Below are 12,500 nucleotides of genomic sequence, written 5' to 3'. Positions count from 1 at the left end.
CCATGTTCTGGTCCAGTTTCTCTCCTTTAACACACTTTATTATAAACATGTTTAGAATCCAGTTCTGATCCCACAGAATTCTCTCCACTCTGTTAAACACAACGAGTTCTCAAAAAAAAAAACACATATTAGACTGTGTGTGTGTGTGTGTGTGTGTGTGTGTGTGGGTGTTACCTGTGCAGTTTGCTCCTGATGAGTCCAGAGTGTATCCGATGTGACAGTCACAGCGGAATGAGCCGTCTGTGTTTATACACTGAGCATTATGGCAGATGTTGGGGTCTTTGCACTCGTCCGTGTCTGAGTTAAAAAAATAATCCATCTGTTAATAAAGCGGTCAGTAATTACACAATCAATCAGTCTGATCAGGAGCAGCTCACCCTCAGGGCCATCGTCTGTCCCATACGGCTGTCCAGTACTGTAGCAGAGCATGCTGAAATCATCTGAAACACACACACACACACATTGGTACATCACTCTTCGTGTGTGTGTGTGTGTGTGTGTGTGTGTGTGTGTGTGTTCTCTCACTAGAGGTCCTGTTGGGGCAGAGGTCACAGGGGTCTCCCCATCCCTGACCAGGCATAGCACTGCAGCAGCATTCTCCTTTAGTGGTGTTCAGAGGCTTCGGAGCTGAACAACGACTGTTCTCAAACTTAGTGTAGCAAAAACTCACTCGCTTATCTGAGAGAGACACAAGGAAAGAGAGGGGGAGAGAGGGGGAGAGAGAGAGAGAGAGAGAGAGAGAGAGAGAGAGAGAGAGAGACAAGGAGAGAGAGACACAAGGAGAGAGAGACAATGAGAGAGAGGGAGAGAGAGAGAGAGAGAGAGAGAGAGAGAGAGCGAGAAGGAGAGGGAGAGAGAGAGAGAGAGAGAGAGAAACAAGGAGAGAGAGAGAAGGAGAGAGAGACAAGGAGAGAGAGACAAGGAGAGAGAGAGAGAGAGAGAGAGAAGGAGAGAGAGGGGGAGAGAAGGAGAGAGAGAGACAAGGAGAGAGAGGGGGAGAGAAGTAGAGAGAGAGAGACAAGGAGAGAGAGAGACAAGGAGAGAGAGGGGGAGAGAAGGCGAGAGAGAGAGACAAGGAGAGAGAGGGGGGAGGGGGGAGAGAGAGAAGGAGAGAGAGACACAAGGAGGGAGGGGAGAGAGAGAGAGAGAGAGAAGGAGAGAGGAAGAGAGAGAGGCACAAGGAGAGAGAGACACAAGGAGAGAGAGGGGGAGAGATGGAGAGAGAGAGGGGGAGAGAAGGAGGGGGGGAGAGACAAGGAGAGAGAGAGAGAGAAAGAGAGAAGGAGAGAGAGGGGAGAGAAGGAGAGAGAGAGAGAGAGAGAGAGAGAGGGAGAGAGACACAAGGAGAGAGAGGGGGAGAGAGAGAGAGGGAGAGAGAGAGAGACAAGGAGAGAGAGAGAGAGAGGGAGAGAAGCAGAGAGGGGGGGATAGACAAGGAGAGAGAGGGGAGAGAGAGAGAGAGAGAGAGAGAGAGATAGAGAAGGAGGGGGGGCAAGGGAAGGGGGGGGGAGAGGGGGGAGACAAGGGAATAGAGAGAGACAGAGAGAGAGAGACATACAATGATATAATTCAGGTGGTGGTTTAAACTCAGTACAGTGGTGTGTGTTTGTGTGTGAGAAAGAGAGACATAGAGAGAGAGAGAGAGAGAGAGAGAGAGAGAGAGCACAAGAAAGTGTGCTTTTAGTGTGTGTGTGTGTGTGTGTGTGTGTGTGTGTGTACAAGGTTTCTCTCTATAATAGAAAACAGATGATGGAGTGTGCGCCATCTATTCATGAACACTAAGAACCTGTCCAAATGTGCACACACACACACACACACACACACACACACACACACACACAGTGTGTTTGTTGAAATCTGTGTTTTATTTTTCTCTAGCTCCACTTCCCCTTCCCTCCACATGAGGACACTAGCTGATGATTTATTTAGACCTGCAGGTTGAAGAGTTCCTCTCTGAATCCTGACAGGATCATGAGCTTCCTTCATCAACATCTTCTCAGAGATTCAGAAAGAAACTATGAACTTTGATCTTTCTTATTTTCTCGTTTTTCCACCTTTACTTTCGCTCCACTTTTCTCTTCTTTGTTTTTATTCACTTTACACTTGTCATACCATGGTGACCAACACACAGCACTGACCCCCAGATGTTTACTCCTCAGTACTCAGACTGCAGCTCGTCCAGTTCCCCAGTGGAAGTTCTTCTTTGCCCTGTGATAGAGCGCTTGACTGGGCGATGAGCTGCTCACTGGGCTGTGAGGGACGTCTTCGTCCACCAGTAAAGCTCTCCACATGCCATCAGTTCAGTGCCATGTGTCACTGCTGGTCAGCAGCTGCAGCTCACTGCCCTCTAGCACATTGTTATAGCACATAGCACGTTGTGAACATTCCAGAAAACAGGGCTGGTGACCAGGAGCCTGACCCCACACCCCACACCATCACGTCACTAACCGAGAAGAACTGGAGGGAAAGGTTCTGGTCCAACAAGTAGACACAGCATATGAGGAGATCCTGTCCCAGCCTGCTAAACTGGGTTAGGGTGAGAGCCATGCTGTGTCATGTCCACTGTGACACTGTGGATGTCTCACACACACACACACACACACACACACAGCGTGATTAGATTCTGTCCTAAACACCTCTGCATGACTGGGTCATGGATCTGCACTCACACTTCTGTGATACAATAGGGTTCCTATTAGAGAAGATGCGTATGGAACCATCACTGGTTTACAGCTCTGGGCTACTGACCAGAAGGTCATGAGTGCAAGTCCCAGTACTGCCAAGATGCCACTGTTCAGCAAAGCAGCTGGAACATCTGCTACAGAGGGACTGACCTCTGACCTCAACACTGAGAAGAAACTCCACTGTAATGTAATTTAACATGTGACAAATAAAATCTTCTTTTTCTTTAAAGACATGGTGTGTGTGTGTGTGTGCACATTTGGACAGGTTCTTAGTGTTCATGAATAGATGGCGAACACTCCATCATCTGTTTTCTATTAGAGAGAAACCTTGTACACACACACACACACACACAGTGAATGTACTGTGTTTGTTGAAATCTGTCTTTTATTTTCATCCTCCATCTACTAACAGAGGGATAAGATGATGGAAAGACTGAGAGAGTGAAGGAGTGTGAAGGCATCAGGATGAAGTCCCTCAGACTCGTTCCTCAGGCTGAACAAACCTCTGCTGAGGTCTGGAATCATGCAGCCTTCTGCTCAGGTCTGCATGGAGAAGAGCTCGTGGTGATCTCAGCTAATCTGATGTTTTGAGTGGATTATAGGGTCTGGATGTCCAGCGAGGCTTCTCACTCGGTCTCCTGGTTGACCCTATAGTTAAGTGTGTATGCAGAGAGAGGGAGTTGATACGCAGCCGAGTGTGAACCCTGACTTTCACCAGGTGAAGTGTGTAGAAGAAGCTGAAGAGACTGAAAAAGAACGTTTTGGATAGCCAGAGATTCTGCCCCTTCTGGTGAAAATCTGTTGGGATCTTTTTAGTTTTCTCTCAAAAGGAAAACAAAGTGAGTGTGTGTAGCAGAAAACTCACCCACACACCTCCTCCCGGACGAGGAGAGCTGGAAGCCTTCAGGACAGATGCACCGGAAGCTTCCTGCTGTATTCTGGCATTGCCCAAAGATACAGATATCAGGAGTCTGAGCACAATCATCAATATCTGAAAACAAACAAACCAAACAATCCTAGGTTCAGAGATTAAAGATGGTGGACAAAGTGACAGGTTCTGAGCTAATAATCTGAAGGTTCTACACACTCGACTCATCTGCCTTGTGTTTAGATCCTACTGGCTTACAGCAGCTGATATGTGGAGATAGACACTCTGATTTATTCAACAGTCTTCATCACATCTACTGTTCATCTACATCACAACGTCTACACCTCCGAGAAAAAGCTGGATGTTTAGGAGCTGCTTCCAATTTCTGATTTTTCTTCTTACAACTTGAGCAGTTATATCACATCCTCAGAATGTGTGTGTGTGTATGTGTGTGAGTGTGTGTGTGTGTGTGTGTTACACTGAGGTTTTGAAAATCAGCAGAACGAATCTCAACCAGAACCTGAAATTATCTCCAAAATGAAAAACTGCCCATTTAACACAGTGCAGTAACACAATACATGGAGATATTCAGCAGACACAATGAGGAGACTGTGGAAGCACACAGCATTTCTGGGTGGAGAACATCTGGAAAATATGGTACTAGATGGGTGGCCAGGGAAAAACACACTGATACAGTGCACAAAGGCTCTAGCCTGCTAGCTACTGAGGTATGCTAGTCAGCTACATGAGCTAACTTTAAAGCCTAGTTGTGTTTTTAATCTTAGCTGAGACACTAGCTAACTTTAGTGAGTAACACACTCTGTGAATCCTGAAAAGTGTTTCTGAAGGTTCAGAGGTGAGAGGGTCATACCTACGCACTTCTCATCCTGGAGGTAATACCCAGGGGGGCAGATACACCTGTAGGAGCCGTCCAAGTTGTGGCAAGTTCCTGGACTACAGGTTCCAGGATTTATATCACACTCGTTAATGTCTGCAAATAAGAAGATTACACATGGAGGAAACACACACAGGAAACACACACTGGACACCAGGGGCAGTGGGGTCAGACTGGGAGTCTGAGGGTCACTCTTCTTTTGGCTCTCAGTGTTGTCTTGATCATGGTGGTGTTTGTTGCTGTATATTTGTGTAACATTACAAATCCCACACACTGACAGATAGAGTGTTGTGGAGTGTGTTGTGTTGTGTGTGGAGTGTTGTATGTAGAGTGTGTTGTGTTGTGTGGTGTGTGGAGTGTGTTGTGTGTTGTGTGTTGTGTGTGTGTTGTGTTGTGTGTGTGTTGTGTGTTGTGTGTGGAGTGTGTTGTGTGTGGAGTGTGTTGTGTGTTGTGTGTTGTGTGTGTAGTATGGTGTGTGTGTGGGGTGTGTGTTGTGTGTGGAGTGTGTTGTGTGTGGAGTGTGTTGTGTGTGTGTTGTGTGTTGTGTGTGGAGTGTGTTGTGTGTGGAGTGTGTTGTGTGTTGTGTGTGGAGTGTGTTGTGTGTTGTGTGTGGAGTGTGTTGTGTGTGTTGTGTGTGGAGTGTGTTGTGTGTGGAGTGTGTTGTGTGTGGAGTGTGGAGTGTGTTGTGTGTGGAGTGTGTTGTGTGTTGTGTGTGGAGTGTGTTGTGTGTTGTGTGTTGTGTGTGGAGTGTGTTGTGTTGTGGTTGGAGTGTGGTGTGTTGTGTGTGGAGTGTGTTGTGTGTGGAGTGTGTTGTGTTGTGTGTGGAGTGTGTTGTGTGTTGTGTTGTGTTGTGTGTGGAGTGTGGTGTGGAGTGTGTTGTGTTGTGTGTGGAGTGTGTTGTGTGTGGAGTGTGTTGTGTTGTGTGTGGAGTGTGTTGTGTGTGGAGTGTGTTGTGTTGTGTGTGGAGTGTGTTGTTTTGTGTGTGGAGTGTGTTGTGTGTGGAGTGTGTTGTGTTGTGTGTGGAGTGTGTTGTGTGTGGAGTGTGTTGTGTGAGGAGTGTGTTGTGTTGTGTGTGGAGTGTGGTGTGGAGTGTGTTGTGTTGTGTGTGGAGTGTGTTGTGTGTGGAGTGTGTTGTGTTGTGTGTGGAGTGTGATGTGTTGTGTGTGGAGTGTGTTGTTTTGTGTGTGGAGTGTGTTGTGTGTGGAGTGTGTTGTGTTGTGGTTGGAGTGTGGTGTGTTGTGTGTGGAGTGTGTTGTGTGGAGTGTGTTGTGTTGTGTGTGGAGTTTGTTGTGTTGTGTGTGGAGTGTGTTGTGTTGTATGTGGAGTGTGGTGTGTTGTGGAGTTTGTTGTGTGTGTTGTGTGTGGAGTGTGTTGTGTGTGGAGTGTGGTGTGTGTGTTGTGTTGTGTGTTGTGTGTTGTGTGTGAAGTGTGTTGTGTGTGGAGTGTGTTGTGTGTTGTGTGTGTTGTGTTGTGTGTTGTGTGTGGAGTGTGGTGTATGTGTTGTGTTGAGTGTGTGGAGTGTGTTGTGTGTGGAGTGTGTTGTGTGTGGAGTGTGTTGTGTTTTGTGTGTGTTGTGTTGTGTGTGGAGTGTGGTGTGTGTGTTGTGTTGAGTGTGTGTTGTGTGTGGAGTGTGGAGTGTGTTGTGTGTGGAGTGTGTTGTGTGTTGTGTGTGGAGTGTGTTGTGTGTGGAGTGTGGTGTGTGTTGTGTGTGGAGTGTGTTGTGTGTGGAGTGTGTTGTGTGTGTTGTGTGTTGTGTGTGGAGTGTGTTGTGTGTGGAGTGTGTTGTGTGTTGTGTGTGGAGTGTGTTGTGTGTGGAGTGTGTTGTGTGTTGTGTGTGGAGTGTGTTGTGTGTGGAGTGTGGTGTGTGTGTTGTGTTGTGTGTGTGTTGTGTGTGTTGTGTGTTGTGTGTGGAGTGTGTTGTGTTGTGGTTGGAGTGTGGTGTGTTGTGTGTGGAGTGTGTTGTGTGTGGAGTGTGTTGTGTTGTGTGTGGAGTGTGTTGTGTGTTGTGTTGTGTGTGGAGTGTGTTGTGTGTGGAGTGTGTTGTGTTGTGTGTGGAGTGTGTTGTGTGTGGAGTGTGTTGTGTTGTGTGTGGAGTGTGTTGTGTTGTGTGTGGAGTGTGCTGTGTGTGGAGTGTGTTGTGTTGTGTGTGGAGTGTGTTGTGTGTGGAGTGTGTTGTGTGTGGAGTGTGTTGTGTGAGGAGTGTGTTGTGTTTGGAGTGTGGTGTGGAGTGTGTTGTGTTGTGTGTGGAGTGTGATGTGTTGTGTGTGGAGTGTGTTGTTTTGTGTGTGGAGTGTGTTGTGTGTGGAGTGTGTTGTGTGTGGAGTGTGTTGTGTTGTGGTTGGAGTGTGGTGTGTTGTGTGTGGAGTGTGTTGTGTGGATTGTGTTGTGTTGTGTGTGGAGTGTGTTGTGTGGAGTGTGTTGTGTTGTGTGTGGAGTTTGTTGTGTTGTGTGTGGAGTTTGTTGTGTTGTGTGTGGAGTGTGTTGTGTTGTGTGTGGAGTGTGTTGTGTTGTGTGTGGAGTGTGTTGTGTGTGGAGTGTGTTGTGTGTGGAGTGTGTTGTGTGTGGAGTGTGGTGTGTGTGGAGTGTGGTGTGTGTGTTGTGTTGTGTGTGTGTTGTGTGTGGAGTGTGTTGTGTTGTGTGTGTGTTGTGTGTTGTGTGTGGAGTGTGTTGTGTGTTGTGTGTGTTGTGTGTTGTGTGTGGAGTGTGGTGTGTGTTGTGTGTGGAGTGTGTTGTGTGTGGAGTGTGTTGTGTGTTGTGTGTGGAGTGTGTTGTGTGTGGAGTGTGTTGTGTGTTGTGTGTGGAGTGTGTTGTGTGTGGAGTGTGGTGTGTGTGTTGTGTTGTGTGTGTGTTGTGTGTTGTGTGTGGAGTGTGTTGTGTGTGGAGTGTGTTGTGTGTTGTGTTGTGTGTGGAGTGTGGTGTGGAGTGTGTTGTGTTGTGTGTGGAGTGTGTTGTGTGTGGAGTGTGTTGTGTTGTGTGTGGAGTGTGTTGTGTGTGGAGTGTGTTGTGTTGTGTGTGGAGTGTGTTGTGTGTGGAGTGTGTTGTGTTGTGTGTGGAGTGTGTTGTGTGTGGAGTGTGTTGTGTTGTGTGTGGAGTGTGTTGTGTGTGGAGTGTGTTGTGTTGTGTGTGGAGTGTGTTGTTTTGTGTGTGGAGTGTGTTGTGTGTGGAGTGTGGTGTGGAGTGTGTTGTGTTGTGTGTGGAGTGTGTTGTGTGTGGAGTGTGTTGTGTTGTGTGTGGAGTGTGTTGTGTGTGGAGTGTGTTGTGTGTGGAGTGTGGTGTGGAGTGTGTTGTGTTGTGTGTGGAGTGTGTTGTGTGTGGAGTGTGGTGTGGAGTGTGTTGTGTTGTGTGTGGAGTGTGTTGTGTGTGGAGTGTGTTGTGTGTGGAGTGTGATGTGTTGTGTGTGGAGTGTGTTGTTTTGTGTGTGGAGTGTGTTGTGTGTGGAGTGTGTTGTGTTGTGGTTGGAGTGTGGTGTGTTGTGTGTGGAGTGTGTTGTGTGGATTGTGTTGTGTTGTGTGTGGAGTGTGGTGTGGTGTGTGTGGAGTGTGTTGTGTGGAGTGTGTTGTGTTGTGTGTGGAGTTTGTTGTGTTGTGTGTGGAGTGTGTTGTGTTGTGTGTGGAGTGTGTTGTGTGGAGTGTGTTGTGTTGTGTGTGGAGTGTGTTGTGTGGATTGTGTTGTGTTGTGTGTGGAGTGTGGTGTGGTGTGTGTGGAGTGTGTTGTGTGGAGTGTGTTGTGTTGTGTGTGGAGTTTGTTGTGTTGTGTGTGGAGTGTGTTGTGTGTGGAGTGTGGTGTGTGTGTTGTGTTGTGTGTGGAGTGTGTTGTGTGTGGAGTGTGTTGTGTGTGGAGTGTGTTGTGTTGTGTGTGGAGTGTGTTGTGTGTGGAGTGTGTTGTGTGTTGTGTGTGGTGTGTGTGTTGTGTGTGGAGTGTGTTGTGTGTGGAGTGAGTTGTGTTGTGTGTGTGTTGTGTGTGGAGTGTGTTGTGTGTGGAGTGTGTTGTGTGTTGTGTGTGGAGTGTGTTGTGTGTGGAGTGTGTTGTGTGTTGTGTGTGGAGTGTGTTGTGTGTGGAGTGTGTTGTGTGTTGTGTGTGGAGTGTGTTGTGTGTTGTGTGTGGAGTGTGTTGTGTGTGGAGTGTGTTGTGTGTTGTGTGTGGAGTGTGGTGTGTGTGTTGTGTTGTGTGTGTGTTGTGTGTTGTGTGTGGAGTGTGTTGTGTGTTGTGTGTGGAGTGTGTTGTGTGTGGAGTTTGTTGTGTGTGTTGTGTGTGGAGTGTGGTGTGTGTGTTGTGTTGTGTGTGTGTTGTGTGTTGTGTGTGGAGTGTGTTGTGTGTGTTGTGTGTTGTGTGTGTTGTGTTGTGTGTGTGTTGTGTGTGTTGTGTGTTGTGTGTGGAGTGTGGTGTGTGTGTTGTGTGTGGAGTGTGTTGTGTGTGGAGTGTGGTGTGTGGAGTGTGTTGTGTGTTGTGTGTGGAGTGTGTTGTGTGTGGAGTGTGTTGTGTGTTGTGTGTGGAGTGTGTTGTGTGTGGAGTGTGTTGTGTGTTGTGTGTGTTGTGTGTTGTGTGTTGTGTGTGTTGTGTGTTGTGTGTGTTGTGTGTGGAGTTTGGAGTGTGTTGTGTGTGGAGTGTGTTGTGTGTGGAGTGTGGTGTGTGTGTTGGGTGTTGTGTGTGTTGTGTGTTGTGTGTGTTGTGTGTGGAGTGTGTTGTGTGTGTTGTGTGTGGAGTGTGTTGTGTGTGGACTGTGTTGTGTGTTGTGTGTAGAGTGTGTTGTGTGTTGTGTGTGGAGTGTGGTGTGTGTGTTGTGTGTGGAGTGTGTTGTGTGTTGTGTGTGTGTTGTGTGTTGTGTGTGTTGTGTGTTGTGTGTGGAGTGTGGTGTGTGTGTTGTGTGTGGAGTGTGTTGTGTGTGGAGTGTGTTGTGTGTTGTGTGTGGAGTGTGTTGTGTGTGGAGTGTGTTGTGTGTGGAGTGTGTTGTGTGTGGAGTGTGGTGTGTGTTGTGTTGTGTGTGTGTTGTGTGTGGAGTGTGTTGTGTGTGTTGTGTGAGGAGTGTGGAGTGTGTTGTGTGTGGAGTGTGTTGTGTGTGTTGTGTGTTGTGTGTTGTGTGTGGAGTGTGGAGTGTGTTGTGTGTGGAGTGTGTTGTGTGTTGTGTGTTGTGTGTGGAGTGTGTTGTGTGTTGTGTGTTGTGTGTGGAGTGTGGAGTGTGTTGTGTGTGGAGTGTGGAGTGTGTTGTGGGTGGAGTGTGTTGTGTGTGTTGTGTGTTGTGTGTTGTGTGTTGTGTGTGGAGTGTGTTGTGTGTGGAGTGTGGAGTGTGTGGAGTGTGGTGTGTGTTGTGTTGTGTGTTGTGTGTGTTGTGTGTTGTGTGTTGTGTGTGTGTTGTGTGTTGTGTATTGTGTGTTGTGTGTGGAGTGTGGTGTGTGTGTTGTGTGTTGTGTGTGGAGTGTGTTGTGTGTGGAGTGTGTTGTGTGTTGTGTGTGGAGTGTGTTGTGTGTGGAGTGTGTTGTGTGTTGTGTGTTGTGTGTGGAGTGTGTTGTGTGTGTTGTGTGTTGTGTGTGGAGTGTGTTGTGTGTGGAGTGTGTTGTGTGTTGTGTGTGGAGTGTGGAGTGTGTTGTGTGTGGAGTGTGGAGTGTGTTGTGTGTGGAGTGTGTTGTGTGTGGAGTGTGGTGTGTGTTGTGTGTGTGTTGTGTGTTGTGTGTGTTGTGTGTGGAGTGTGTTGTGTGTGGAGTGTGGTGTGTGTGTTGTGTTGTGTGTGTGTTGTGTGTGTTGTGTGTGGAGTGTGTTGTGTGTTGTGTGTGGAGTGTGTTGTGTGTGGAGTGTGGTGTGTGTGTTGTGTTGTGTGTGTGTTGTGTGTTGGGGGTGTGTGTATGTGTGTGGAGTGTGTTGTGTTGTGTGTGGAGTGTGTTGTGTGTAGAGTGTGTTGTGTTGTGTGTGGAGTGTGTTGTGTGTGGAGTGTGTTGTGTTGTGTGTGGAGTGTGTTGTGTGTGGAGTGTGTGTGGAGTGTGTTGTGTGTGGAGTGTGTTGTGTGTGGAGTGTGTTGTGTGTGTTGTGTTGTGTGTGGAGTGTGCTGTGTGTGTTGTGTGTGGAGTGTGTTGTGTGTTGTGTGTGGAGTGTGTTGTGTGTGGAGTGTGGAGTGTGTTGTGTGTGGAGTGTGTTGTGTGTGGAGTGTGTTGTGTTGTGGTTGGAGTGTGGTGTGTTGTGTGTGGAGTGTGTTGTGTGTGGAGTGTGTTGTGTGTGGAGTGTGTGTTGTGTGTTGTGTGTTGTGTGTGGAGTGTGTTGTGTGTGGAGTGTGGTGTGTGTGTTGTGTGTGGAGTGTGTTGTGGGTGGAGTGTGTTGTGTGTGTTGTGTGTTGTGTGTGGAGTGTGTTGTGTGTGGAGTGTGTCGTGTGTTGAGTGTGTTGTGTGTTGTGTGTGGAGTGTGTTGTGTGTTGAGTGTGTTGTGTGTGGAGTGTGTTGTGTGTGGAGTGTGGTGTGTGTGTTGTGTGTGGAGTGTGTTGTGTGTTGTGTGTGTTGTGTGTGTTGTGTTGTGTGTGGAGTGTGCTGTGTGTGTTGTGTGTGGAGTGTGTTGTGTGTGGAGTGTGTTGTGTGTGGAGTGTGGAGTGTGTTGTGTGTGGAGTGTGTTTTGTGTGGAGTGTGTTGTGTTGTGGTTGGAGTGTGGTGTGTTGTGTGTGGAGTGTGTTGTGTGTGGAGTGTGTTGTGTGTTGTGTGTTGTGTGTGGAGTGTGTTGTGTGTGGAGTGTGTGGAGTGTGGTGTGTGTGTTGTGTGTGGAGTGTGTTGTGGGTGGAGTGTGTTGTGTGTGTTGTGTGTTGTGTGTGGAGTGTGTTGTGTGTGGAGTGTGTCGTGTGTTGAGTGTGTTGTGTGTTGTGTGTGGAGTGTGTTGTGTGTGGAGTGTGGTGTGTGTGTTGTGTGTGGAGTGTGTTGTGGGTGGAGTGTGTTGTGTGTGTTGTGTGTTGTGTGTTTTGTGTTGTGTGTGGAGTGTGTTGTGTGTGGAGTGTGTTGTGTGTGGAGTGTGGTGTGTGTGTTGTGTGTGGAGTGTGTTGTGGGTGGAGTGTGTTGTGTGTGTTGTGTGTTGTGTGTTTTGTGTTGTGTGTGGAGTGTGTTGTGTGTGGAGTGTGTTGTGTGTGGAGTGTGGTGTGTGTGTTGTGTGTGGAGTGTGTTGTGGGTGGAGTGTGTTGTGTGTGTTGTGTGTGGAGTGTGTTGTGTGTTGTGTGTGGAGTGTGTTGTGTGTGGAGTGTTGTGTGTGTGTTGTGTGTAGAGTGTGTTGTGGGTGGAGTGTGTTGTGTGTGTTGTGTGTTGTGTGTTGTGGGTGGAGTGTGTTGTGTGTGGAGTGTGTTGTGTGTGGAGTGTGTTGTGTGTGGAGTGTGTCGTGTGTTGAGTGTGTCGTGTGTTGAGTGTGTTGTGTGTTGTGTGTGGAGTGTGTTGTGTGTGGAGTGTGTGTTGTGTGTGGAGTGTGTTGTGTGTGGAGTGTGTTGTGTGTGTTGTGTGTTGTGGGTGGAGTGTGTTGTGTGTTGTGTGTGTTGTGTGTTGTGTGTGGAGTGTGTTGTGTGTGGAGTGTGGTGTGTGTGTTGTGTATGGAGTGTGTTGTGGGTGGAGTGTGTTGTGTGTGTTGTGTGTTGTGTGTGTTGTGTGTTTTGTGTTGTGTGTTGAGTGTGTTGTGTGTTGTGTGTGGAGTGTGTTGTGTGTGGAGTGTGTTGTGTGTTGTGTGTGGAGTGTGTTGTGTGTTGTGTGTGGAGTGTGTTGTGTGTTTTGTGTTGTGTGTTGAGTGTGTTGTGTGTTGAGTGTGTTGTGTGTTGTGTGTTGTGTGTGGAGTGTGTTGTGGGTGGAGTGTGTTGTGGGTGGAGTGTGTTGTGTGTTGAGTGTGTTGTGTGTTGTGTGTGTTGTGTGTTGTGTGTGGAGTGTGTTGTGTGTGGAGTGTGTTGTGTGTTGTGTGTGGAGTGTGTTGTGTGTGGAGTGTGTTGAGTGTGTTGTGTGTTGTGTGTGGAGTGTGTTGTGTGTGGAGTGTGTTGTGTGTGTTGTGTGTTGTGTGTTGTGTGTGGAGTGTGTTGTGTGTGGAGTGTGTTGTGTGTGTTGTGTGTGGAGTGTGT

At 47.9% G+C, this 12,500-nt stretch overlaps 1 protein-coding gene across 2 annotated transcripts in view; it reads right to left on the bottom strand.

The window, feature by feature from the left end:
* fbn1 (fibrillin 1) overlaps positions 1-12,500 on the bottom strand; it is a 187,853-nt gene that overhangs the window by 37,763 nt on the left and 137,590 nt on the right. For both annotated transcript variants that reach the window (XM_058388351.1, XM_058388350.1), the window contains exons 49-53: positions 4,424-4,543; positions 3,550-3,675; positions 526-678; positions 378-440; positions 175-297 (exon numbers count right to left, since the gene is read on the bottom strand). In XM_058388351.1, coding sequence (XP_058244334.1) covers positions 175-297; positions 378-440; positions 526-678; positions 3,550-3,675; positions 4,424-4,543 — 585 coding nt within the window. The remainder of the gene's footprint in view (positions 1-174; positions 298-377; positions 441-525; positions 679-3,549; positions 3,676-4,423; positions 4,544-12,500) is intronic.

Source organism: Hemibagrus wyckioides, linkage group LG04, assembly GCF_019097595.1.
Source record: "Hemibagrus wyckioides isolate EC202008001 linkage group LG04, SWU_Hwy_1.0, whole genome shotgun sequence".
In the NCBI taxonomy this organism is placed as follows: Eukaryota; Metazoa; Chordata; class Actinopteri; order Siluriformes; family Bagridae; genus Hemibagrus; species Hemibagrus wyckioides.
This window is presented reverse-complemented; position numbering and strand designations above follow the sequence as displayed.